Below are 26,631 nucleotides of genomic sequence, written 5' to 3' on the forward strand. Positions count from 1 at the left end.
TGAATTAGTGCAATGTTGCAGTTGGTTCGCTGGTGGGGCAGCACAACGCCTAACGGGTTGCACTGGGTGGCAATAGATGGGGGAGGATGGAGAGTCAGATTCAGGCCTGGCCACCCTTCCAGGGGGGAGAAAGAAGCAGGTGATGGATGATAGCATGGGGGATGCCTGATGCAAGTTGGGGATGAAAGGAAAAGGGAAGGAGTAGGTGAATTGAAGTGAAAGATGAGTGAACAGAGGCACAGTGAAAGGATGAAAGGGAAGGAGGATGGAGAGAAATTCAAAGGGTGGGGGGCTTTTGTCAAGTTAACAGTTTGAATTTCAGTATACATAATGTTGATGTATGACATGTAATCCTGTCCTAATAAATGGCCTTTTACACTAAGTACCAGTGTGTCAGTGATTATGTCCCGATGAAGGGTCCCGTGGAGAGCAGACTCACTCTAGTCTCTCCGGGGGATCATTCGGGGCAGAGGAAGTGACGGGGGGGACAGGGATTGGGGGAAAGGTACGTGGGGGAGGGAGTTAGGGACAGTATAAGTAATGCGGTGGGAAAAGGGGACCGGCCTCTTCCGCATCAGCTCGCTTGCATGTGAGAACTTTGGTCCACCCGCCCACCCTACAGGATAAAGGAGTTTTTGGGGTTTTTGACTTTCAAAGTTGGTGAGGCTCTGGGGGGGGGGGGGGGGGTTTCACCAGTCAGGGCAGGTTTCAGTCAGGATTTAGTTGGCAGTAGATGAGGGAGGGTGGAGAGTCAGATGCAGGCCTGGCCACCCTTCCAGGGGCAGAAAGAAGCAGGTGATGGATGATAGCGGGGGATGCCCGAAGCATGTTCGGGATGAAAGGGAAGGGGAAGGTGTAGGTGAATTGAAGTGAAAGATGAGTGAACAGAGGCATAGTGAAAGGATTAAAGGGAAGAAGGATAGAGAGAAGTTCAAAGGGTGGGGGGCTTTTGTTAAGTTAACAGTTTGAATTTCAGTATACATAATGTTGATGTATGACATGCAATCCTGTCCTAATAAATGGTCGTTTACACTAAGTACCATTGTGTCAGTGATTATGTCCCGAAGTGGAGTAGGAGGAGTAGAGTGTTGTAGAGATGAGTAGAGTTCAGTGGTTCAGTGGCAGAGAGCGTTGTAGAGTGGAGTGGGGTGAAGTGGTTTGGGGTGGATTGAGTTAGTGGGGTGGACAGGACTGGAGTAAAGTGGTGTGGATTGGATTGGGTTGAGTGGGGTTAATTTATGCAGGGTGGATGGAAATGGGATGAGGTGGATGGGACTGGGGTGGATTTGAATGTGGCAAATTATATTGGACTGGAGTGGGGTGGTTTGGAGTGGGTGTGGGGTGGACTGGATTCACTGGATTGTAGTGGGGTGGATTGGACTGGAGTGGATTGGATTGGAGTGGAGTGGGGTGGATTGGAGTGGTGTGGGGTGGACTGATTGGGGAGGAGTGGACTGCATTGAAGTGGAGTAGGTTAAGGTGGTTTAAAGCGGGATGAATTGGACTGGAGGAGGGCGGATTATTGTGGATTGTATTGGAGTGAGATGGACTGGGGTGGTGTAGGTAGACTGGATTTGAGTGGGGTGACAGGCTGGAGTGGGGTGGGTTGGATTGGAGTGGGTTGGATTGGATTGGAGTAAGTGGGTTGAATTGGGGTGGGATGGACTGAAGCAGGGTGGATTGGACCACAGTGCGGTGGAATGGATTGAAGTGAGTTGTGGTGGGTGGGACTGGATTTAATTGGGGTGGATTGTACTGTAGTGGATTGGGGTGGATTGGATTGTAGTGGGTGTGGATTGGATTGGAATAAGTGGTATTGGATTGGAGTGGGGTCAATTGGACTGTGCTGGATTGGAGTAGGGTGGACTGGAGTGGGGTGGGGTGGACAGGATTGTAGGTTGTATTGTGGTTGATTGGAGTGGGGTGAATTGGTTTGGGGTGAGGTGACGTGGATTGGATTTGAGTAACAGCAGGCTAATTTGGATCAGAGCGGGTTGTTTAGGATTGGAGTGGGGCAGGGTATAGTGGAGCAGGTTTGGGCGAGGCAGGTTGTTTTCAATTAAAGTGGGGCAGATTTAAATGGATTGGATTGGGGAAGGTTGTTTTGGATTGAAGTGGGGCTGATTGCTTTGGATTGGAGTCGGCAGACTGGAGTGGGGCATATTATTTTGGATTGGATTGGATTGGGGCAGATTGCATTAGGGTAGATTGAAGTGTGGAGTATTGGGTTGGTGAGGTGTGGGGTATATTGGATGATGAGTGGCATGGACTGGATGGGACTAGGGTGGATGGCAGTGGGGTGAATTAGGATGGGGTGGGGTCATTGGACTAGGGTGAGGTGGATTGGAGTGGGATGGGGTGCATTGTTTTTTGTTTGGAGCGGGACAGATTGTTTTGGAGCGGAGTGTGGCAGACTGGAGTGAGGTGGATTGAAGTGGGGCAGATTGTTTTGGTTTGGAATGGGACAGATTGAGTGGGGCAGATTGTTTTGATTGTTTTGGATGGGAGTGGGCAGCTTGAAGTGGGGTAGATTGATTTGGATTAAATTGGGGCAGATTGTTTTGTATTATAGTGGGGCAGACTGTTTTGAATTTAGGAATATTGGAGTTGGGCAGATTATTTTGCATTGGAGTAGGGCATACTGCTTTGTGTTGGAGAGGGGCAGATTGGAGTGGGGTAGATGGGAGTGGGGGATGTATTTGGATTGGAGTGGCTCTTATTGGTTTGGATTGCAGTGGGTCAGATTGGTTTGCACTGGAGTGGGGCAGATTATTTTGGAGTGGTGCAGATGTTTTTGGATTAGAGTGGGGCAAATTGAAGAGGGGCAGATTAGATAGGAGTGGGTTTGAAGGATTGGAGTGGGATGGGTTGGACTGGATTAGGGTGACTGGTTTGGATTGGAGTGGAGCAGATTGATGTGGAGTAAAGTGTAGGGGTGAGCAAAGAATTCCACTCTGCTGGCGGAGTTCGCAGAGTTTTCCCCACTGTGAGCGGAGTTCCTAAAACTCTGCGAAGTGATGCAGAACAGAGTTTTTTTCACTCGCTCGTGCTCGCCAAGATTAAGTTGCCGAGCATGAGCAAGAGAAATCGCTAAATTGGTGAGCACGAATGAAACTTCTGAACGTGAGCGGTAGGCAGCGACCACTCGTGATGAGAAAGCTACCGCTCGCCTTGAGGAAGCTGCCACTCAGTGCCAGAAAGAATTTAGCACCTTCTGGCACTCCACGTGATGCTGTTCGCACTGATTTTACAATGCAGGAGAAACTCCTGCACTGAAAATCAGTGCAAACAGCACAGTTTACCCAAACTCCACATAGTGCGGCAGAGTTTTTTCAGCACTTCGCAGAGTTCTGCACACCAGAACTCACCAAATTTTGCCCAGGCCTAGTAAAGTGGGGGTGGACTGGGGTAGATTGTAGTGGGGCAGATTAGAGTGGGGGGTACTGCACGATTATGTGTTAAAGCATCATTTCATAAATTACACATAATAAAGAAACGTTATATTGCAATATTTCAAACAAGATAATATTTTGAGAAGAGCACCCACGAGCAAAAGCAAAATAAAACATAAGTGGAGCTTGAGAAAAGATGAGTTGGCAAAATAAAAGAAAGTTAGCTATAAAAATGAAAACTTTGCAATTTTGTTTGTCCTGCACGTTTTTGCCAGTCACAAGCTACCTGTTTGCAGGGCACTAGAAGTTAAAAAGAACAAAATAGTACCTCTATCATGTCTGGAGCAGTGGACGGGCACTGATTAAGTTAAATCAATAAGTGCTTGGTCCCTGCACCACAGAGAGGAACGGAAATTATGCCAGGCCTGCAGTTGACGAATTATGAGGTTGTAAAGAAGAGTGCCACACAAGCCAACAAACAGTGAGCGACAGGAGGGCTCCAAGCCCTTTACTGTACACAAAAGTGTTTTCCAAGCGAGATGCATGCACCAGCGCATGCAGTCACAGGCTTTTCCCTAAAAAATATATTTTGTGAAGGAATGGAACAAAGCATTTGGGCATATGGCAGGCAAAATAGCAGCACATGAACAACATACCAGAGCACAAGGGTCACCTTGCCATGCACTCATAGGACAACACAGAGCAGACGGTCAGTTTGCGTAGCAAAAAGTAAGTGGACAGAAGGACCAGGTTACTCCCTTCATTAGGACCTGGAGAGCTGAGATTGAGTTGGGAAGAAGTTAGACTTAGGAAGGCAGGGCGGCGAAAGTGCAAAGTGCTCTTTTAGACAGGTATGGGAGGGAAAGAGGTAGAGAAGGTGAAGCACTAATGCACAATTCAGAACAGTCTTGGAGAGGGGCAAAAGAGCTTACTAAATGCCAGTGGGTATGGATCAAGTGGCCCAGAAATGTGGATACATGGACTTCAGCTTTTCTGACATTTGCTAGTGTGTAGTGTGAGAAATTCCTCAAGATGGAAGTAGCAATTTTCAAAAACCTGGATATTGTAAGAAAAGCCCAGATGGATTTTGGGGGATTCGTCTGGTATTGGTTTCATGAGAAGTTTAGAGCCAGGTCGAGTATTTTCAGTGATAAGCCTTAGGATGGACTGAACAATTAGCTTTCAGAACAGATTATGGCTCTCACACATCCTGCGGCATGATTACACACAGCTAGTGGTTTACCAGTGTGCTATGGGCTATTTCTGAGGTGTCCCAACCTTGGTTGGGTGAGAGTTGGTTAAAGAGGTCAAAGTTTTAACTCAGGTGCATGCTGGGGCTTCAACTGGGGGGTACTGCATCAAATTTTCATGCTAATACAAAACATGATATTTCTGCCCCCCATATTGTGCAATGTATGGGGGAAGCAAAAGAACACAGTGCCAGGGTCCCAGGGGAGGGATAGAGGGTCAACAGTTTGGTAACATGGGATTTCACACCAGTTAACTTGCATGTATTGAAAGATTAGCTGGCCTGTAAAAAAGAGATGCAGCACTGCTAGCCTCGGTCTCATAGAAGGATTTATACTTGGTTATCAGGGACCTAAAGTTTGACGTTTTGTGGACAACTTAAAATCTGCTAAGCAAATGCCACTGACAGTAAGAGAAAACACTTTCAAAGAAGTGAAGAAGGATATGAATACGGGTCCGATTAATGATTGGCCCTTGGGGAATTTGACTGTTTCACCTTTGGAGGTTGGCCCTAAAAATAAGTTGGGGAATTTTGCATGATCCACCATCTGTCATGTCCAGAAGGACAATCTGTGAATAATTTCATAGGAGGGGAAAATGTTTCAGTGCAATTTGTATCAGTGAATCTATTGTTTGAGCTTATCAGAGGTTGTGGGGCAGGGGCACTTTGGCAAAATGTGACCTAAAGTCAGCCTTCAGATTGTTGCTGGTTAACCCTATGGACATTGAATTCTTGAACATTTTCCTTGATGGCTACCTTTTTGTTGATAAGGTTTTACTCATTGGGTGTGCTATATGTTGCAAATTATTTGAGAGCTGTAGTTGTTTTCTTCAATGGTGTTTTGTTTCTAGGACTGGAAATACAAGAAACATTAGTTGGATTACTTTTTTTTTCTTGGGCACCCACAATCTAATGAATTTGACACAGCAGTAAGGGATTTGTGTTGTTGGTGAATAAACTTGGCATCCCTTGGCACCCGAGACGATAGAAGGACCTAATGCCAAATATTTGGGAATTAAAATTGATACAGTGGCCATGGTAGCTCATCTCCCATGTGAGAAGGTTCAAGAGGTGACAGGCTTGTTGGAAGGTGCATTTGTGGCAAAGAAATTAGAGCTGAGAAAAGGTTCTAAAGCTGTTTAGTCGACTCATTTTTGCATGCAGAGTCTCACATGCAGATAAAACCTTTTTGTAAGCATTAAGGCTTTGACTTGTCTGGCGCCACATTGCCACTTTGCCACTTCACAGAATTCGCATCTCAGCAGTGATTAGAGGAGATCCAAAAATTTGGTTGATTTTCAATGGTGTTATACAATGGTGCCTGGAAGATGAGTTCCTCTGACGAATGCAGATTTTTTCAGATGCTGTAGAAGCAGATGGTTTGGGGCTGGTTTGGGACAGCAAGTAATGTTCAGAAAGATTTCTTCAAGCCAATAAAGAGGTAACAATCAGCGGCAGCTGCCGCATATGTCAAGGGGGAGGGGCAGGAGGGGTCAATGGGGGAAACAACATTTAAAATAAAGAAAACACTTACCTCACACCGCCCATCCCCTGCTGCTGTCTCCAGTCATCTCGCTCCTCTTATGGTGTCTCAGCATTCACTGGGACACCAGCACAGACTCCCCAGCAATACGGGAGTTGCTTACAAGCTAAACATAGCATGTACACAGCGTCAGGATAGGTCTGAGCAGCAGTCACTGTCACTCAGGCACAAGCCTGGGGCCTGTACTGTGAGCAACCTAAGTGCGCATGTGTGTTTGGCTGGCTGCAGACGGCCGGCCAAACACACATTCACACTTAGGGGGTTATTCTAACTTTGGAGGAGTGTTAATCCGTCCCAAAAGTGACGGTAAAGTGACGGATATACCACCAGCCGTATTACGAGTTCCATAGGATATAATGGACTCGTAATACGGCTGGTGGTAAATCCGTCACTTTTCCGTCACTTTTGGGACGGATTAACACCTCCTCCAAAGTTAGAATAACCCCCTTAGTGTACACTCCTCTCCTCCCCTTTCACCTCCCGTGGCCCAGTCCCTCCCCTTGTGGTACATTCTGCTGGCTGAGCTAGCAGATGAAATAAGGTGAAAAAATAAACAGTGGCAAGCTCTCATTTTATTTTTCATCTGCTGACTCAGCTACTGGTAACAATTAATGTGGACAAGAACACTGCTGTACAGATTGTTAATGGGCTAGAAAGTGCCCTACAGTTTCTCAATGAGGTATCATTTATGAATATATACTCTACTGTATATCTTGTACACTGTGAGAGCTTGATTATGGAAATGTATCCTAAGCTTTATCCTCATGAGGTAGACTGTTACTTGAGGGTGTAAATTAGAGTCATGAGTTACTGGAGTAATATGTAAGGGCACATAGTTTAGTGTTTAGTTCTCTTCGGAATTCACATAATAGGGCAGGATTGTTGTATCTTGGTTGTTAAATGTGTGCTGATTTTCTATTGGATTTGAACATGCAACGTCAAGCCAGGGACATCAAAACATGGAATATGAAAGTAAACATAGGTATGCATCACATAACAACTGTATTTGATGCTGGTGTTTCTTTTGCAGTTTTAAACAAAGGGGCATTTGGAAGGTTATCTCATTGTTACAGGTATAAAACTGATGATCTGTATAGTGATGGAGACACCACTAATGGTGCAGGAGAAGATCTATGCTTTATAACTGCACTGGCATCAACAGGAAGGTGACATGTTGTGCCACATGGGATTTGAATCCTCACACAACTTCTCATAATTGCAAATGGATGGGGGTGGAACGCCAGTGGTGCTCTCAGTAAATATCTCAAGGGAAACATTGTGATAGTGTTTTAGAGAAACTTCAAGTTAATCTTTGCTGACTTTGCAAGCAGTATCTTTTTCATGGGGTTTGAAGTAAGGATGTGCAGATTTATCGGACTGTTGAAGACGTTCCTGTCAGCCTCAAACTCAATTAAGATTTTTGATGTGGTAATATAGGCCCTCTTTACAACTTCGGAAGCTGCGGGTGCCAACATACCGCTGGTGCTGGCGGTATGTTTGGCGCCCTATTATGACTTTCCTGCTGGGCCAGCGGACGTAAACAGCGTTTCCGCCCGCTGGCCCGGCGGAAAACTCACCACAACATTGAAGCCGGCTTGTAATCAAGCTGGCGGCAATGTTGAGGTTCATCGGGTGCAGCAGCACCCGTCGCACATTCCACTGCCAGTAATTCAGGCAGTGGAATTCGGGATGGGGCTGTGCATGAGGGTCCCTGCAGTGCCCATGTCAAGTGCCTGGGCACTGCAGGGGCCCCACGGGGCCCCGAGTCTCCCATACCACCAGCCTTTCCATAGCGGTGTTTACCGCCATGGACAGGCTGGCAGATGGGGACTCGTAATCCCCAGGGCAGTGCTGCTTGCAGCGCTGTCCTGGCAGATTCCAACCGCCGGGACCGGCAGGCTGCAGGCTAGCGGCAGGCTGGCGGTATCGGTGGTATTACCGTCGTGGCAACGCTACGGTCATAATGTGGCAGTAAGTACTGCCAGCCTCCCGCCGGGGTCATAATGACCCCCATAATGTTCTCTGGCATAAACCTTCTTTTCCTGGGTGCTGTCCTCCTCTCTCATTCACATCATTATTTTCTTCTGTGCCAGACCTCTGTGACCTCTGACCTACGACCACCCTACATCTGATTTCTGATTAGCACAATTCTTAATATGTTTAAACGTTTTGTTTATTTTTCTTACTAGTAGACAAGAAAGCTAATTATGTTCTATCTATATGCAGCCAGAACATACTGGTGATTCCCTCAAATGACTTTGATAAGGAAAGACCTCTGCAAAAAGACAAGTACATAAGAGTATTTCTTATAGGTATTTACATTCTACTGTTCACACACACACACACACACCCACACACACACGCACACACACACACACAAATAAAATCACAAAAGCATCTTTCTCATGCATCCTTTGTGAACCAATACAAAAGGGTATCTTGCGCTGTCATTCAGCAGAGGGGATGTATCCGACCAGGGAGAAGGATCTCCAATTACACTGGCACTTGCCTCATACCTAGTCTACTACAAAACTTGGACTTGGTAGGCCAGACCTAGGCTTAGCCTTGTCTTTCAGGTAAGCCGGTTCTGTCTTTTATTGCTCCTTGTGGCTCATTTACTAGGGGTGTTCAGGGAGGCTTCTCTAATGTTGACATGCAGTGACATGAGGGTGACAGAGAAGATTACTAGCAGAGAGGCTGCTGGTCATTTCTAAATCATTCGACGGCACCGCTGTCACAGATTCCTGTCAATGCTTTTTACACTCTGGTGTGGGGCTAAACTGCTCTAAACTGTTTCTTTTTTTTTTCCAATAGGAAATTCAAATGAGATAATGCCCTCCCTTGCCATGGGAGATATCTCCCATGGAGAGGGGGGCATTTTGTGTTTTTTACTGTCCCTTACCACCGGGGTTTGCCTGGTGGTGATAGGAAGCAAACAAATGGCTATATGTCTGCCCGTCCTAATTGGGTGGACAGACATATAGCCAATTCTTCGACGGCCATTACTCCATCAGGCTGTTGGAGAAGTGTGGTCCCTTTGGTGACCGAGAAGTCACTGTTGTGGCCACACTTAAGGACTACCAGCATTTAAATTGGGCTGGGGAGACCACTTTGTTGGCAGGGAGGGAACACTGGCACCATGGTTATGGAGTTCCCTCTCTGCCAAATTATAAATGAGGCCCTTAGTGTTTAACAGCTGTTTTTCCCATTTTTTAGTTGATCTTCTAGCTGATTGCCTTAGTTCTGGGCAGTAATTTTCTACAATAAAAAGCATCAGAAGTAATAGAAATCAGGGGTGGCTCCTCCAATAGGGTGGAGGACCGTTGTCCCCCACCAGCAGCGGCAGCTCCATACCTTTTACAAAAAAATGATAATAAACTGTGTATATTATCGTTTTTTAGTACAAGAGCGTGGCCATGGGGGTGATGAGCAATGAGGGGGGGAGTGCTCAAAGCGCATGAGTGCTTGTCTGGCCGTCTCGGGCCATCCAAACACACATGAGCACTAGGCTCTCTCCAGCCCAGCAACACAGTTGCCAGGTTGGAGAGATCCTGCACAGGCTCCCAGTCTGCCTGGGAGCACCCTGGCTGGGCGCTCTCAGCCAAACCTGCTCTGAGGCTGGGAGCCTGTGCCTGCAGCAACAATGGAAAGAGGAGCGGCATGCAGGATTAAGGTAAGTGATTTTTTTAAATTATATTTAATTTTATTTTAATTTCCCCTTCCCTGCCCTACCCCTTCTGCTGGCCACGAGCCGCTCCTGATATAATTACCGCCAGAACAATATATTTACCCCTAGCATCAGTTTACCACAGCTGTGATAACCCAGCATTGTAGATTTTACTGCCAAGTGACAACTGCTCTTTATGTTTTTCATGGGTAGTAATAAACAATTGCCAACATCCGGATTTATACAGCCATTTCTTGGATGAGCCTTGACATGTTGCAATACGTCTCCTGAAACCTAAAAGGTCTAGCCTCCTGGCCTACGTTTAACAAAGTCCTGCTTGGTAGTTCTTTTCTGGAAAAAATAGAAGACAATATGCAATCAAAGATAACTAGAAACTTAAACTGGTGAATAAATAGTTTACTCACGGTGGACTGTTATATTGGTTACGGGACTTTTAACTGAAGCTGTCCCTCTGTTTGAAGCCTTGCAGTAGTAATCTCCAGTGTGCCTCTCTTGCACCAATGGAGTAACAAATTCTGCCCACCTTTCATCAGATACTTCTTTGTAAATACATTCATCGGTGTTTAACTTGCACCAGGAGAAGATGATTGGGACTGTGCCTTCCTTCACAGAACAGTTCACTTGTAGTCTTTGCTCTTCAATCACATGGCCTCCCATTGGCAGCACCTCTAGGCAGACTCCAAAGACAGGGACTAGGGAAGTAACAAAATACTTTAATTACAATGAGAAAATGCATAACTCAAATTAGAAAGTACTTCTTTATTGGACAGTATCTAGTTTTCCTGTGGTTTAGTGAGAAGAAGTTGGACAATAATTTCAACAATAAGTTTAACATTTTGTCTAATATTTAATTTGCACCATGGAAAGGTTTTTGGGCATGTGCCTACAATAAGGCAGATGTTTGTATGAAGTCTCTGACCTTAATAAACATCACTTAACAAAGCTACTAAGCTCAAGGCAATTCCAGAGACAGGAAGTAGGTAGATGCTAATAAAAAATAGAAAATCAAATACAAAAGGTTTTATTTGTTGTAACAATGTCTTGGTGTGAGAAATCGGGTCATTAATTTGTGTGCTTGCCATCACTACCAACTTAACAAAGTTGGTTGACGCTTTGATTAACCATTGTCAGAAAATTTTCATTGTGGGAATATACTGTTCTTTAATACTTGGTGAGTTCTACTTTTATATATTAAACACTCAGTTCCATAGTTTTACACTGCATACTTGTGTATGACCTATGAATTGGTGTAGGAGCTATGAGTGGGTAACATCTACTAAAAGGGAGCTAAGAACTGTGGGAAGAGATGTTTTGTGAACTAGAGATATCATAGGGAATGTAGGGAACTTCTAAAATGTGAAATTTGTCTACTAGAATATGTGTGGAAGGGTTCCTGTTCGACTAAAATTAGATCATTCTTATTGGGAAACACCTGGTCAAGTGAAAAAGGGACATGGTCTACTACATCTATGCAAGGGTTTGTGGTAAGGGACATTCAATTACCCATCAACCTTGTTGTGATTATGGAGTAGTATGACACCTTAGGCTATTGTACATTATGGATCTGAGTTTCCATCTCCAAGTCAGCTCAGTCATTAAAGATGTCCTCCACCTCCAGCATCTTCTCTGGAAATTTCTGCTACTTATGTCATTGACCTACAATAGCCATTGTCATGACCACAGTAACCACAAACCCGGACTACTTTAATATTGTCTACACTGGTCATTCTTGCTATGAAGGAAGGAATCCTGAATTCCTCAGAATTACTCTCTCCATACAACCTTTTAAGAAGTCTGAGTATTCTCTACTCCCTTGTAACGTTTGTGAAGCTGAGCCAAACGCTGAGCCAGGGTCTGGCACACCAATAGATAAAAGACAGGCTCCTCCTAGGTTGGCTCCAGTTCTCCGGACTCCCTCCATTGTTCAGTGGGCAAGGGCAGGCACATCCTTGACACAGTGTGACAACTGTTTAATTGATGCAGATCATTCCAACCTACCCCTTTTGTCCTTGGGAGCTGGGTGAAGTACTGTTAATTGCTCTTGTTATTTGGGGAGGACTTTGTTCGTGCTTCTGGAAAGAAATTTAATTAATTAACTGGACCCAGCAGGGTGACAAAAGGGCTGGGCTCTGATCCTGGGCTGAGCAAGGGAAATATGACAATTCGGGCTAACTTACAAAGTGTACAGATATCAAATTGCAGAATTGATTTTCCCTCTCAGGTCACGCCCCAATTCAATATGTTAATGGTCTCTAGAGGCCAAAGGGAAGTGAAACTGCACAGTAAGGCAGGTCTCTCCCTCTCTGTATACTAAAGTGTCCCTACAGACAAAACAGCAAATCACATTGACTTTCCTATTAGTGTACCCTAACGTTATAAGGCCTACCCAAGGTCAATAGCAAATCCTGCAGAGTCCTCATTGCTGCAAGTTGCCTATGCACAGCCCAGTACTGGGCTGCACAGCCCAGTACTGGGCTTCACACAACAGTAGTCTCCTACTTGCAGCCCATACTTGTATGCACATGCTTGTGCACACATGTTCACATGTAACCAAAAGAGTGCTCTTTACCCTTATGTGTCACAGTGGCCTTATCTTAAAAGGCAGACACTGGCATTAAACACACACCATCTGTTTGCCATGTGTTAGACCTGACAGCCTTAGGGTGGTCACCCCTAACTTTTTGCCTGCTTCCCTCCACTTTTTGGACACTGTTTTTGCTGGTTTTAGGACGCTGTGCACTTTACCACTGCTAACAAGTGCTAAAGTGCATATGCTTTCTCGCTTGAAACATTGTGACCTTGGATCATACCCAATTGGCTTATTTAATTTACTTATAAGTCCCTAGTAAAGTGCACTATATGTGCCCAGCGCCTGTAGATTAAATGCTACTAGTGGGCCTGCAGCACTGATTGTACCACCCACTTAAGAAGCCCCTTAACCATGTCTCAGGCCTGCCATTTCAAGGCCTGTGTGTGCCGTTTCACTGCCAATTCGAACTGGCATTTAAAAGTACTTGCCAAGCCTAAAACACCCCTTTTTCTACATATAAGGCACCCCTAAGATAGGCCCTAGGTAACCCATAGGGCAGGGTGCTGTGCAGATAAAAGGCAGGACATGTACCTGTATAGATACATGTCCTGGTAGTGTAAAACTCCTAAATTCGTTTTGCACTGCTGTGAGGCCTGCTCCTTTCATTGGCTAACATTAGGGCTACCCTCATATACTGTTTGAGTGGGAACTTCTGATCTGAAAGGAGTAAGAAGGTCATATTTAGTATGGCCAGAATGGTAATACAAAATCCTGCTGGCTGGTGAAGTTGGATTTAATATTACTATTTTAGAAATGCCACTTTTAGGAAGTGAACATTTCTCTACACTTAAATCCTTCTGTGCCTTACAATCCAAGTCTGGCTAGGTTTAGTTGACAGCTCCCTTGTGCATTCACTCAGACAAACCCCACACACAGGATGCTCAGTCACACTTGCATACATCTGCATATTGAATGGGTCTTCCTGGGCTGGAGGGCCTGACACTTACATGTCAAAGGACAGTAGGCTGCTCTCACACAAAGGACTGCCACCCCCCCTACTGGGACCCTGGCAGACAGGATGGAACTGAAAGGGGACCTTGTGCACTTCAAAGCCACTCTTTGAAGTCTCTCCCACTTCAAAGGCACATTTGTGTATTTAAACAGGGCCTCTGCCCCTACCAACTCAGACACTTCTGAGGTAGACACCTCTACTTCACAGACACTTCCTGGAGAAGAGAACCTGAACCAGAACCTGCAACCTGCCAAGAAGAACTGCCTGGCTGCCCAAAGGACTCACCTGACTGCTTTTCTGAGAAGGAATGCTGCCTTGCTGTTGCCCTGCTGCCTTGCTGCTCTCTGGCTGTGCTGAGAAGTGCTCTCCAAGGGCTTGGATAGAGCTTGCCTCCTGTTCCCTGAAGTCTTAGGTCCAAAAATATTTCATTCCTGCAAGAAAACTCCCTGTGTGACACAAATCGAGGCACAGTCTACAAAAAACGACGCACAGCCTGCACCGCGGTGAGAAAATCACCACACGCCGAACAATGCAGCCCGACTTTGCAAGGAGAAGATTGACGCAGCACCAGCATTGCAACTGGAAATTCGATGCCTAGCCCACTGGATCGACGCAAACTGAGCTGGAATGATGCAACCAGACTTCCTGAGAGGAATCGAAGCAGCGCCTGCCGTGCGGTCGAAATTTCCACGCAACGCCCACCGGATCGATGCAGCCCCTGTGACTTCGTCCTGCAAGTGCCAGATTTCAACACATCGTCCCTGGGGCGTCCGAAAACCCTGCAACCCGAAGAGGATCCCAATCTGCATGCCAGAAAGCGACGCAAAGCCTGCCTTGCGTGAAAACTCAACAACGCATCTGCTGTGTGCGCTGGAAAAATTAACGCATACCTCCCTGTTTTCCACCCATCACCTCCTCTGCGGTCCCTTGCGGATAATTTGAACGCAAACCAGGTACTTTGTGCTTGCAAGAGACACTTGTTGCTTTTTAAGAGACTAAAGACACTTTATATCATGATGGGTGCAGACGGGCATGCCCTTGGCCCGAGCTTCGGGGCACCGCAGCGCGCTTTTGAGCGCCCGTGAGATGGAGCTGGCTGCCCCAAGCAAGGCGCAAGGTTTCCTGGGACAGGGAGTCCCCGTTGATTGGAGATGCAGGTACGAAAAAGCTGCGGGGCACCGAGGCGCGCTTTTGAGCACCTGCGAGATGTAGCTGGCCGCCCCCAACAAGGCGCAAGGTTTCCTGGGACAGGGAGTCCCTGTTGATTGGAGATGCAGGTAAGAAAAAGCTGCGGAGAACCGCGGCGCGCTTTAGAGCCCCTGTGAATTGGAGCTGGCTGCCCCCAGCAAGGCGCAAGGTTTCCTGGGACAGGGAGTCCCCGTTGATTGGAGATGCAGGTAAGAAAAAGCTGTGGGGCACCGCGGCACGCTTTTGAGCGCCTGAAAGATGGAGCTGGCCGCCCCAAGGTTTCCTGGGACAGGGAGTCCCCGTTGATTGAAGATGCAGGTAAGAAAAAGCTGCAGGGCACCACGGCACGCTTTTGAGCGCCGGCGAGATGGAGCTGGCCGTCCCGAGGTTTCCTGGGACAGGGAGTCCCCGTTGATTGAAGATGCAGGTAAGAAAAAGCTGCGGGGCACCACGGCACGCTTTTGAGCGCCGGCGAGATGGAGCTGGCCGTCCCCAGCAAGGCACATCGTTTTCTAACACCATGTGATTACTGTGGGAGAGACACATGTAATGAGACTCACCCACAGTAAAAAATCCAAACCAGGTGATCAAAAAAGCAAAAAATCCAGGAGTACTGAATGGCTGCAACCCAATTGCAACACCTATACTATTGACTGCACAGCCCCGCAGGGCCAGACACAGCACATTGCCCCTCGAATCTGTGCCCCTGCATGCATGACAAGGCCCCCCCAATGCTCAAGCCCAGAGTGCTGCTGAGGTGATGGACAGATCTGGGCAATGATCTAATGGACGGAATATGGAGGGGGAAACATCGCTTACATCACGGTGAATGCAACAAAATGCATTTACCAAGATGCATTTACAATGCATATGTGTTTACCACGCATGGCTTTACCACTCATGCCTTTACAACGAATTTCGTTGTAAAGGCACGAATAGTAAAGGTGTATGCATGGTAAAGGTTTTAAAGGTAAGTATTAAGTGGGTTGAGTGATTTTATATATATATATATATATACATATGAAAGAAAAGATGTCCTGATCTGCGTGTTACGGCGCACTTAATTCTCCAGTGGTGCTGGTTTGAGGCAGGACAACCATATTTTCAAAAAACAAGATTCTTAACTTTTAATACATTAGTGAGATCATAAACAAACAAACAGGAATCCCCTGACGCGTTTCGGTCTCACCAGACCTTGTTCACACCTGTGAACAAGGTCTGGTGAGACCGAAACGCGTCAGGGGATTCCTGTTTGTTTGTTTATGATCTCACTAATGTATTAAAAGTTAAGGTATTTTTGGCACAATGACAGAGTGCGGTTTTCTCTTGCTAAAACAGAAAGAGAATCTTGTTTTTTGAATATATATACATATATATATATGGGTAACAGTTATTGGTGGTAATTGCATTTTTAAGTTTTAGGGGTGGTTTTGGGGCAGTAAGGGCATTTTTAGGTTTTAGGGTGGGCATGGGTTTTGGGGTGGTAATGGCATTTTTAGGTTTTAGGGGGGGCATGGGTTTTAGGGTGGTAAGGGCATTTTTAGGTTTTAGGGTGGGTATGGGTTTTGGGGTGGTAAGGGCATTTTTAGGTTTTAGGGTGGGCATGGGTTTTGGGGTGGTAAGGGCATTTTCAGGTTTTAGGGTGGGCATGGGTTTTGGGGTGGTAAGGGTATTTTCAGGTTTTAGGGTTGGTATGGGTTTTGGGGTGGTAAGGGGTGTTTAGGTTTTGGGTGGGTATGGGTTTTGTGGTGGTGAGGGTATTTTTAGTTTTTTTGGGTGGTTATGGGTTTTGGGGTGGTAAGGGCATTTTTAGGTTTTAGGGTGGGTATGGGTTTTGGGGTGGTAAGGGGTGTTTAGGTTTTAGGGTGGGTATGGGGTTTGGGATGGTAAAGGGTTTTTAGGTTTCAGGGTGGGTATGGGTTTTTGGGTGGTAAGGTAATTTTTAGGGTAGGTAGGGTTTTTGGGTGGAAAGCTGTGTTTGTGTGTATGTATGTAAATATATATATGAATACACATATATAGAGACATTTATATATATTATTACATATATCTAAATACACACACATTTATATATATATATATATATTTATATATATATATATATATATATATATATATATATATATATATATATATATATATATATATATAATTAATGGATGTTGTTCTTACCTCTAGTTTTTACCATGCATATGCCTTCACTGCAAAATGTTTGTGGTAAAGACATTTGTGGTAAAAGCATATGCATTGTAAAATCATTTTGTGGTAAGTGCATGCGTGGTAATGACCATGCATTGCACTTACTGCTATGTAAAGGCATGCGTTGTAAGTGCATGCGTTGTTCCATCATACATCGATATGGAGGTATTACAGCTCCCAAACACATAAAATTCCTACATCTCAGCTATCACACACTCACAGGCCTGAAGAACGATGGGTTTAGTCCAGGAGGTGCAATTAATAAACTGCAGAGCTTAGAGAGTTTAGAGAGCTGAGTTTTTACACTTTGCATGGGGATGTACTGCATTAGCTGCATATTGGGATGCGGTTCTCACCTGCATTGACTTGATGATAGAGAATCCTGTGCCCCGAACGCCACTTAAATCCCTACTAAGGTTTGGGAAGTATATCCTAACTGCGACCCTGCTCTTGACAGCAATGCTGCTACTTTTTGCGAAGAAAAGGGGGCTGATGAATTGGGAAAGGTACACAAGCCCCAAACTTAACAACTAGCTGAAGGACGCAGGCTACTGCCAAGAAAGATTAGAAGACTACTGGGCGTTGATATCAGTGAATTATCGCCCTAAATATATTTGGAGTCCCTTCAGCTCCTAACACTTTGCGCAGACAGAGAAACTCCCTCACCAACTTCATCGTAAATGCAGCCATGCCAGCATGAACACTCTGAAAATGTTACTTCCCTACTTGCATTGGAGCGCTACTGTAATATTTGTATTTCATATGACTACGAATGTAATGCAAGACTATCTATGTAATCACCGAATTTTCGAACGGTAGCCATGGTTGAGATAAGTGGTACTCAATAAATGACTGAGGGATCCAGCTGAATCCGACAGAGGGCGAGGTATATAATTCTATAGGTGTATCTCCTTATGTACCTGACAACTAGAATGGGAGGAAAAGAGTGCCAGTGAGATTGGTCATTACCTTGTGTCAATGTTAGAGAGCCATAGTCATGTTGTGTTAATTGATTTCAGCCGCCTATTGTAGCTAAGAGACGGATAAGGTGGGATTGTTCTGTATACGCCAATCTAGAGTTTGCAAACCTCTCTGCAAACTTTTGATATTAGTTGGGGTCTCTTCTTGGGAGCAGTGGGCCCCCCTGAGACACGAGGTCGAGGCCCATCATGTGTGATGTGAAATGTTTTTAAACAATTTCCATTCCATGAGAATTATTTTGGTTGCAATGGTCAGAAGTAGGTCGAGTAGTGCCATATCATGGGTATCAAGGCCTAGATTGTTTGGTGATGCCTGGGGACATAAAATGATCATTAGAAAGTTTAAGGGGAATAATGTCAGTTGGTTCTTAATCGATGACCGATGCAGTGCAAGGAGGGTGCAAGTAAAGAACATCTGTTCAGGTGTTCCAGCAGCCAATTTGTAGTTCTAGCATTTGTCATGGTTGCAAACTTTTAATTTGTATAGTTTGGCAGAGGTCTAGTGGAGGACGTTCATAGTAAAGAATATTGATTGTATAAGGAGATGAGCAATTTTATCGCATAGTTAAGTGTTACAAAACTGTTTTGATGACTGGGCTGTTGGCAATGTGCTTAATAATATCTTGATTATTTTCAATGCCATATGCCCTGTTGATTGTAATGACAACAATCACAGAGCAATATAGTAGGGAGCGAAGGGTTGTAATTTGGATAACTTTACTTTAAGTTTTAGGAAGCCACAGAATGCTAAACTGGGTAGGTTAAATATAGATGGAGTTCTGCGAAGGAGTAGGGGTTGTGGTCCTTAATATGTAGGTCACGATTTAGCTGTATGCCTCTAAGTGCCCAAAAATGGCTGAGGTTGGTGACTGTTTCAGCTTTTATTTTCAGGTTGTGCCATATGAAGGATAGTGCTGAGGTATAGAAAGATTTTTGAATTTGATTATCAAGTGGTCTAAGCGAGTTCTTTGTGTCTGTAAATATTGGCTGAGATTGTGTAAATTTATATTTCAGCATTGTAAGGATGGAAGTGGTATACTTCATTGTATCTGGCAGAAGTCAATGTGACCCTTGTGGTGCCAAGAAAGCAGATTGGTACAGGTTCCAGTTTGGTAGGTAACACCCCCCAGAAGTGAAGTTTAGTTGGAGAGTCTTATATGTGATTCTCGCTCTTTTGCCGTTCCAGAGAAAGTTGGACATTAACTTATCAATGGACCTAAAAGAAAGTGGGTGATAGTTTCAGGGAGAACATAGATGTGACAAAATTTACTACTGCAGTAATCATCATTTTGAGGGACTGAAGTCTGCCCCACCAAAATATGTGTTTGGGTGACCAAGAGGTGCAAGGGTCTTTAACTTTAGCTAGGGTTTGTGTTTCATTGTGTCTTGGTGATTCAGTTAGATTTTTGAAAAAACGGATACCTAAATATTTCATAAAGCTTGGGTTGTCATTTAAGTTATTTGGTCATGTCTTTCACTCTACAGGGCTCTAGGAGTTTCATGGATCCCTTCTTTGATCTGACTCAGCCTGATTCAGTATGTCTCATTGTCTATCCCTAACCGATACAATGCTTCTTTCAATGTCTGCAAAGGGGGTAATTCCTTGGGGATAAGCTGACTGATAGGTGGTTTGTAGATCACCAGTAAGCAAGGGTCCCAGATGTTGCCCACATCTATCCTCAGGCCAGGCAGCCACCTGAGACACGTGTTCAAAATTATTGAAAAAAATTGTGGTCTTCTCCCCCACATATTTTTGTAGCAGTACGAAAGACAGAGTGGTGTGACCCCGATGTTGGCCTAACACGTCGGCCAGTTTACCAATGGCAGCATCTTGTGACTATCCTACTTTGTCAATCTGTTCTGTCTGAGAGGTCATTGCCTTTTGGAAAGTCTCACAATCTTCGGTAGCCACGGATAGGAACCTTTCGATCACTTTCTCTAGGCACTGTTGTCCTTCCACCATTCGAGATACAAAAGCCTCCAATTTTCCGATCCTACTTCTGACTCCTCCTATAGGAGGGACGGGTTGAACTACAGAGGCTTTTTTTTGTTCCTATTTTGACTTTTATTGATAAGATGTTACAAAAAACAAGGTATTCCTTGTTTTTGCAGTTTTCACAATACTACTTATTTGTATATTTTTCATAAAACAACCCCAGGATAACACACTATATTACAACACTATAACATACATCTCAATTATCTACCCCATCCATCAATCCACTCTTTTACTCTCACAACATATCCTCTAACATACATCACCCATACCCATCCTAGCCACATCTCACATACACCACAGAATACAAAAGGGAAAAGATCTTCAGTTTCAGCCGCTGTTGTGTTGCGGCCTAGGATCTGTCCTAAAAGCAGTTTGCTAGGATTGGGCTAGGATGGTTATCCTATAATATAGTGTTTTATTCTGGGGTTGTGGTATAAAAAATGTACAAAGAAGATCAGTAGTACTGTAAAAATATCTAGGTCGAATTGATGAAATTAATATGTTCAGATTTGGACAGAAGTTTCTGTATATGTTAAAAAAGTACAAAATATGTTTATTACTGCAATACAAAGAATAAATTAAAAAGATAAAAATGTACTAAAGATAAACTGGTTGAGTTTATTCCGGGTCAGACCACGTTGCACTTTGAACTATTAATGAAAAAATACAGGATGTGTGAGATATTTTTTGTTGATGTTCCCAGTTTTCCCCAGATCCCAGACCTATAATTCGCTAGAAAGGGGATTCCCTATGTCTTTGTGTCACGGGGGTTTCTCTCCAGTCACTTCCATGATGCTGTACCTGGTGTCTTGGCCGTCCGGTCCCTTCACCTCATCACCAAAGTCCTGGCATGCTTGTTTGTCACTGTTTGTCCCCTGAGTTGCTTTGGGGTCTTTTTGTGCCATCTTCCTGGTCTACATGTTTTTTCTGTCAAGTTACTCCACCCCTCTTTACCTGAAATGAGAATTCCATCCCCATTGTTTGCAGAGTTTTGTCAGAACTCAGCCCATCCTCTACTCTAATGGCTTTCTTTCTTTTTTCTTGCAGGTTCCGATGCCGCTTCGGGAGGAGCAAGGGAAAATCTATTGCATTCCTCACCAGTTTTGAGAGGAAGGGTGATACGTCTTTTCCACATTCACATTTAAGGTATGACAGAGAATTCTAGTCCTTGTATATGTTTGGATTGTGTATTGTTATAGTCTCACACTGAGCTGATTTGTATTTCAGCATTTGATTTTCTTATTGTTAGGTCCTCATTGTCATTGCAGATCCCAGGACTTCAAACTGAAGAAGATCAGTGTTCATATTGGTGTTATGCCATGCAACATTTTCAGTTTTTTGAGGATAATGTCTAGTGTAGAGGAGGCGTCTGATTTACCTTTCACCAGTGACTCCAGAATAGGTGGGGATTGCTTGGAACATTTAAGGTTAGCTTTAGTTTCTTTTTCTTTTAACATTGTTTCGTTGATTTCAGCCACTGGCTGGCTGCGTGGCCTGCTTGTAAGAAGTTCACAACTCTCACTGCTGCAAGCGGCCTTCGCTATGGTGAACCCGGTGCTAGGGCTGCAAGTGGAGAGTTATGTTTATTTAGCCACCAGTTGGGATGTTTGTAATTCTCTAGGTTGCTCTATTGGTGGTTTCTTTATCGGCTCCATTTTAAGGCCAATGATTGAACATCTAATTATTTCACAAAGATGGTCAGTACCCATATGATTGCAGGGTGCTTGTTAGGCCTTAAATAGCCTCTCCTCTCCAGTGTCCCTGTGCCCACTGTTTTCTAAGAAGCCTTCCCAGAGCTGGCCAGACTTAATCCCGCTATAAATTGGGCACCCATATCTTTGTTGTCAGTGTCATTTTGCCTGAGGTCCCCCAGTGATTGGGCACATTTCTCAGCTCACCACTACAGTAGGGGACTGCTCCTGGATCAATCTAGGGCATGCAGAGTGATTCAGATGCGACCTGCCATTTTGAGTGCGCCGGATCCGATAAACCCGGATGGGAGAGGCTGCAAAGTGGAGCAACCCTGGCTGGTGTCAGTTACCTTTCCCTGATGGGTGGGGTGCGCGCTGGCGGATTGTCGTTGCTTAAAGGGAAGTCGTCATCTTGCTGCATGCCAAGCCATTCCCCCTGCTGTTGCTATCTCTGATATTCAAACCTGAAATTGACGTATACCGAATTGGCACATTTATTTTACTTGTAGGTCCATAGCAAAGTAGTACTGCATGTAACCAGGGCCTGTAACTTAAATGCTACTGGTGGACATGCAACACTGTGCTGTCCACTTAAGTTGCTTTTCAAATAAGTCCTGGACCTGACATTACAGTTTTAAACTGTGATTTTGGCCTGGGAAGGCACATCTTTTGCCAGGTCCAAATCTTTATTTTTAATACATGTATCACCCTTAGGATAGGCCCTAGGTATCCAATAGGTCAGAGTGTATTGTATTTAAAAAGCTGGACATGTAGTTCTAACGTTTACATGTCCTACTAGTGAAAACATCTTACATTTGTTATTCACTACTACCAGGCTGACCCCTACCACAGGACAACATGGAGGTTACCTTATTGCATTATTGTACAAATGATAACTTTCAATAGGATGCATGTAAGATAGTCCAGTTTGGTCTCTAAAGAGTTGTAATTTTAAACCCTCTTTCCTGGTAAAGTTGGATTTTAAGTCACAATTATGAAAGCAACACTTTTAGAAAGTTGTCATTTTCTTGCCCTTGTGCCTCAACGATTTGGTGCCTGCAGCCTTTATCCTGAGTCATGTGACTATTGTAACGTTCTTCTGCCCTTGTCCTGGTATTCCTCACAGGGGTCAGTAGCCATGAGGTTGGGGTAACCAGAGTCACCTGCAAATATTGAGCGACAACATTTAGCCACAAACTATCCCATATGGCCCACACTATACCCATACACCAACACTGGGTGGAGACCAGTGCTCACCTATTAGCCACACCCTGTGCCTCTGTAGTTGGGCCATCACATTTGGGATGCTGCTATTCCTCAGGACAAAGGAATCATGCACCGACCCAGGATACTTAGCATTGACATGGGAGATGTACTAGTCCGCCAAGGACACTATCTGTACATTCAATGAGTGGAAACGCTTACGATTTTTGAACACCTGTTCATTTTGACGGGGGGTACAAATGAAATGTGTGTTCCATCAATCACACCAATTATGTTGAGAATGTGTCCCATAGCCTTCACTGTGGCCAAATCTTCCACCTGGGGAAATACAATGGAGCTGCACATGTGTTTTATCAGGGCAGATAACACTCTGGTCAGCACAATTGAGAACATTGGCTGTGACATTCCTGCTGCCAAGCCCACTGTCACTTGGAAAGAACCAGTTCCCAGGAAATGGAGCACTGATAGAACTTGCACAAGATGGGGGATCCCAGTGGGGTGATGGATAGCAGATATCAGGCTCAAATTAGGCACACAGCTCTGTGACTGTGGCCCTGTCCAGTCTATAGGTGAGGATGATGTGTCTGTCCTCCATTGTTTCCAAGTCCACCAGGGGTCTGTACACGGGGTATGTCTCCATCTCCTATTCATCCGCAGCAGTAGCAATCTAAGGGACAAAAGCCGGTCACAAACTAACAATGGGGCAACAACAGTACAATGCATGCTGTCAAATTGTAATGAGTCAGTGAGAACTGTCCTGTATGTCCAAATGTAAACAGTGATGCAGTAATTAGCCTGGGCCTGCACCTCCCCCCCCCGAAATAGCATCCGCCTGTCCTGTGTGGAGGGACAGGTGGAAGTGAGGTAATTCTGCTGACGTTGTGTGCCGTTGCGGGAGGCGATCGGAACCGCAGTGCAACGCCTCATTGGTTAACATTGGGCCCTATGGGTTACAGTGGCCTATGGTGATGTACGTCAGCAGTGACGGTATGCACCGCCATGGACGTGACTGACATTTTCTATATGATTCCTCACTTGCTACCTGACCTTCAACAGGAGAGGACCTACACTGCATGTGCTGCTGTGACCTGTGTCTGGAACCTACCATGGCCCGTCTGACTGGGGAAAGGGCCCCTGCCTTCACTTCGGTGGAGTTGGAGAGACTTGTGGATGGGGTCCTACCCCAGTATGGAGTGCTGTATGGGCCTCCAGATCAACAGGTGAGTACACTGTTGGCACTATGCATGTGGCAAGAGTGGTATGTGAAGGCCTCATGTAAGGGGGTGGGTGGATGTCTCCTTGGCAGCGTACAGGTTGTGTGCTGGGCCATGTGTGTGTAAATGGTGATGTGAAGGGGTATGGTGGGCCATAAGTGTAACAGGCAGGACTGGCTGACTAATACTATTTTTCTGTGTGTATTCCTCTGAGGGTCAGCAACCATCAAAAGAAGGAGATATGGTGTGCCATCGCCAAGGAAGTGCGGACCATGTGGGTCTATAGCAGGATGAGCACCCACTGTAGGACACGTTGGGAGGACCTGAGATGCTGGGCATGGAGGACGGTGGAGGCCAAGCTGGGGATGGCCTCCAATGAGGAAGGGGTGCCCGTCGAACCCTGACCCCACTGATGACCTGCATACTGGCGGTGGCCTATCCTGAGCTTGATGGGCACTTGAGGGCATCACAGCAGCCACAAGGGGGTGAGTACAGTGCCCATCATTACAACTTACACATGGTAGGGTGGTATTCGGGGGGATGTGTGTCAGTGTGTGCTCCTAGTCCAGGCCTGACATTGCAGCGTAGGTCCCCTGGTGGCAATAGTTCTGAAGGGATAATCCTGCTACCTAGCTCATAGGCATCCACTACTGGACAAGGCTGCATGTATCCCAGGTGTGCTGGATTTGCCGGTGTGTGCCCCTCCCCATGCCTTGGTGGCTAGCAATATTACTGGTAGTGCAATGCAGAGTGCGTAGGCCTGTACCCTGTGTGTGAGCGTGTTGTGTATGCCAATGGTGGTGCTGGTGCAGCCATTGACCAAGTGTATCCTTTGTCTTCCCCCACTTTTTGTTTTGTCACCCTGTCCTTATGTGCATTAGCATCATCTGGCGGAGAAGCAGAGGCACCAGCGACAGAGAGGGAGCTGCATCCCACAGGACCCAGGAGGCAGAGTCCACCGGCGCTGAGGGCACCAGTGGGACGAAGGGGGAGGGGAGCACCACGGCAGAGACTGGAGTGGACAGTCCAGACACAGATACCTCCTTCCTATGGAAGCTCGCTGGTGGTGGCGGACACCTCTGTGACCACCCCAGCTACAGGTACAGCCACCACCCCGTACCTGCACCGCCATCCCAGCAGCCCCTCATCGAGTTGCCTGTGCCCACTCACCCAGGAGGGTGGGCATCTCCTTCGCCCCAGGCACCTCAGGCCCTGCCCCAGTGAGCCCTGCTGCCCTGAGTGAGGAAGCTATTCACCTCCTGGGATCCATCTCTGTAGGGCAGTCAACCATTGTGAATGCCATCCAGGGGCTGGCAGCCCAGATGCAACAGACTAATGCATTTCTGGAGGGCATTCACACTGGCTTGGCGGCCCAAAAGAGATCAATCCAGGCTCTGACCTCCACACAGGCATATGAGCATGCACACAAGACAACACACAAGAGTGGAACAGGCAACCACAAGCACCAGACATCATCCCACGGGCACTCACACAAACACCATCCAGATGCAGACATACCAACATCCACTATTTCCAATGTCTCCTCCTCCTCCTCCTCCACCACAGAACACACACCCCACTGGCAAACACCTCCACAACAGCCATGCATACGTCCCCTGTGACCTCTCCCACTGTGTCTGTCCCCCCTCCCAAAGTACACAAATGCAAGCACTCAGACACCCAACAGCCATCTACCTCACAACAGCATCCAGCCCATGCTCCTGCACCCAAAATCAGCAGACACCTTCTACAACCACTCCCTCTTCCTCCACTCCCAAACCTTTGCCCTCTTCCCGCCCCAATGTCCCTAAAAAGCTTTTCCTATCCACCATTGACCTATTCCCTACCCCTTTCCCCCATCCTGTACGTCTGGCGAGGGTGGCAAAAACCCAGCCAAGCACCTCAGCCACCCAGTCCAAGGGCCCAGTAGTCACCACACCCACTCGTGGTGGGAAAGGATCCAGGGCACATGTCCTGAGGGTGAAGGAGCCTGCACCAGGCAGCCTCAAGGGTAAGGAGCCTGCCCCAGCTGCTGCCAGGAAGACCAAGGAGCCTGCCCCAGCTGCTGCCAGGAATACCAAGGAGCCTGCCCAGTTGCTGCCAGGAAGACCAAGGTGCCAGCACCAGCAGGCAGGAAGGGCAAGGGGCCTGGGACAGGTACTCTGACGGAGCCCCCACCACCAACCATGGTTGTGCAGCCGTCTGAGGCAGCCATCCGAGGTTGCAGGAGATGGGCTGGAGCCTCCCCCCACCAGCAGCACCACCACCACCAGTGGACAGCCATCCAAGGCTGCAGGGGATGGGCTCGAGCCTCCCCCCACCAGCAGCAGCACCACCACCACCACCAGTGGGCAGCCATCCGAGGCTGCAGGGGAAGGGCTGGAGCTTCCCCCCACCAGCAGCACCACCACTGTGCAGCTGTCACTGTTGGCAGACATTATGTAACCCTGCATCCATGGGCTGCTGTGTGGCCTGCCCCTTGCAAATCCAGTGGGTATGACACCCACCTGAGAGACTGTGACTTTGCACTCCCCAGGATCAAGAGCGCAGGGCATGTTGCCCCCTCCAGTGTATGTGGGCAAGTCACTCACTTGAGAGACTGTGGCATTGCACTCCCCAGGATCAAGCACAGGGCATGTAGCCCCCTACAGAGCATTTGGGCAAGTCACCCACTTGAGAGACTGTGCGCTTGCACTCCCCAGGATCAAGCACAGGGCATGTT

At 46.3% G+C, this 26,631-nt stretch overlaps 1 protein-coding gene across 1 annotated transcript in view; it reads right to left on the reverse strand.

The window, feature by feature from the left end:
* LOC138268285 (Fc receptor-like protein 3) overlaps nt 1-26,631 on the reverse strand; it is a 494,378-nt gene that overhangs the window by 105,680 nt on the left and 362,067 nt on the right. The window contains exon 4 of the mRNA XM_069217783.1: nt 10,277-10,564. Coding sequence (XP_069073884.1) covers nt 10,277-10,564 — 288 coding nt within the window. The remainder of the gene's footprint in view (nt 1-10,276; nt 10,565-26,631) is intronic.

Source organism: Pleurodeles waltl, chromosome 12, assembly GCF_031143425.1.
Source record: "Pleurodeles waltl isolate 20211129_DDA chromosome 12, aPleWal1.hap1.20221129, whole genome shotgun sequence".
Classification (NCBI taxonomy): domain Eukaryota; kingdom Metazoa; phylum Chordata; class Amphibia; order Caudata; family Salamandridae; genus Pleurodeles; species Pleurodeles waltl.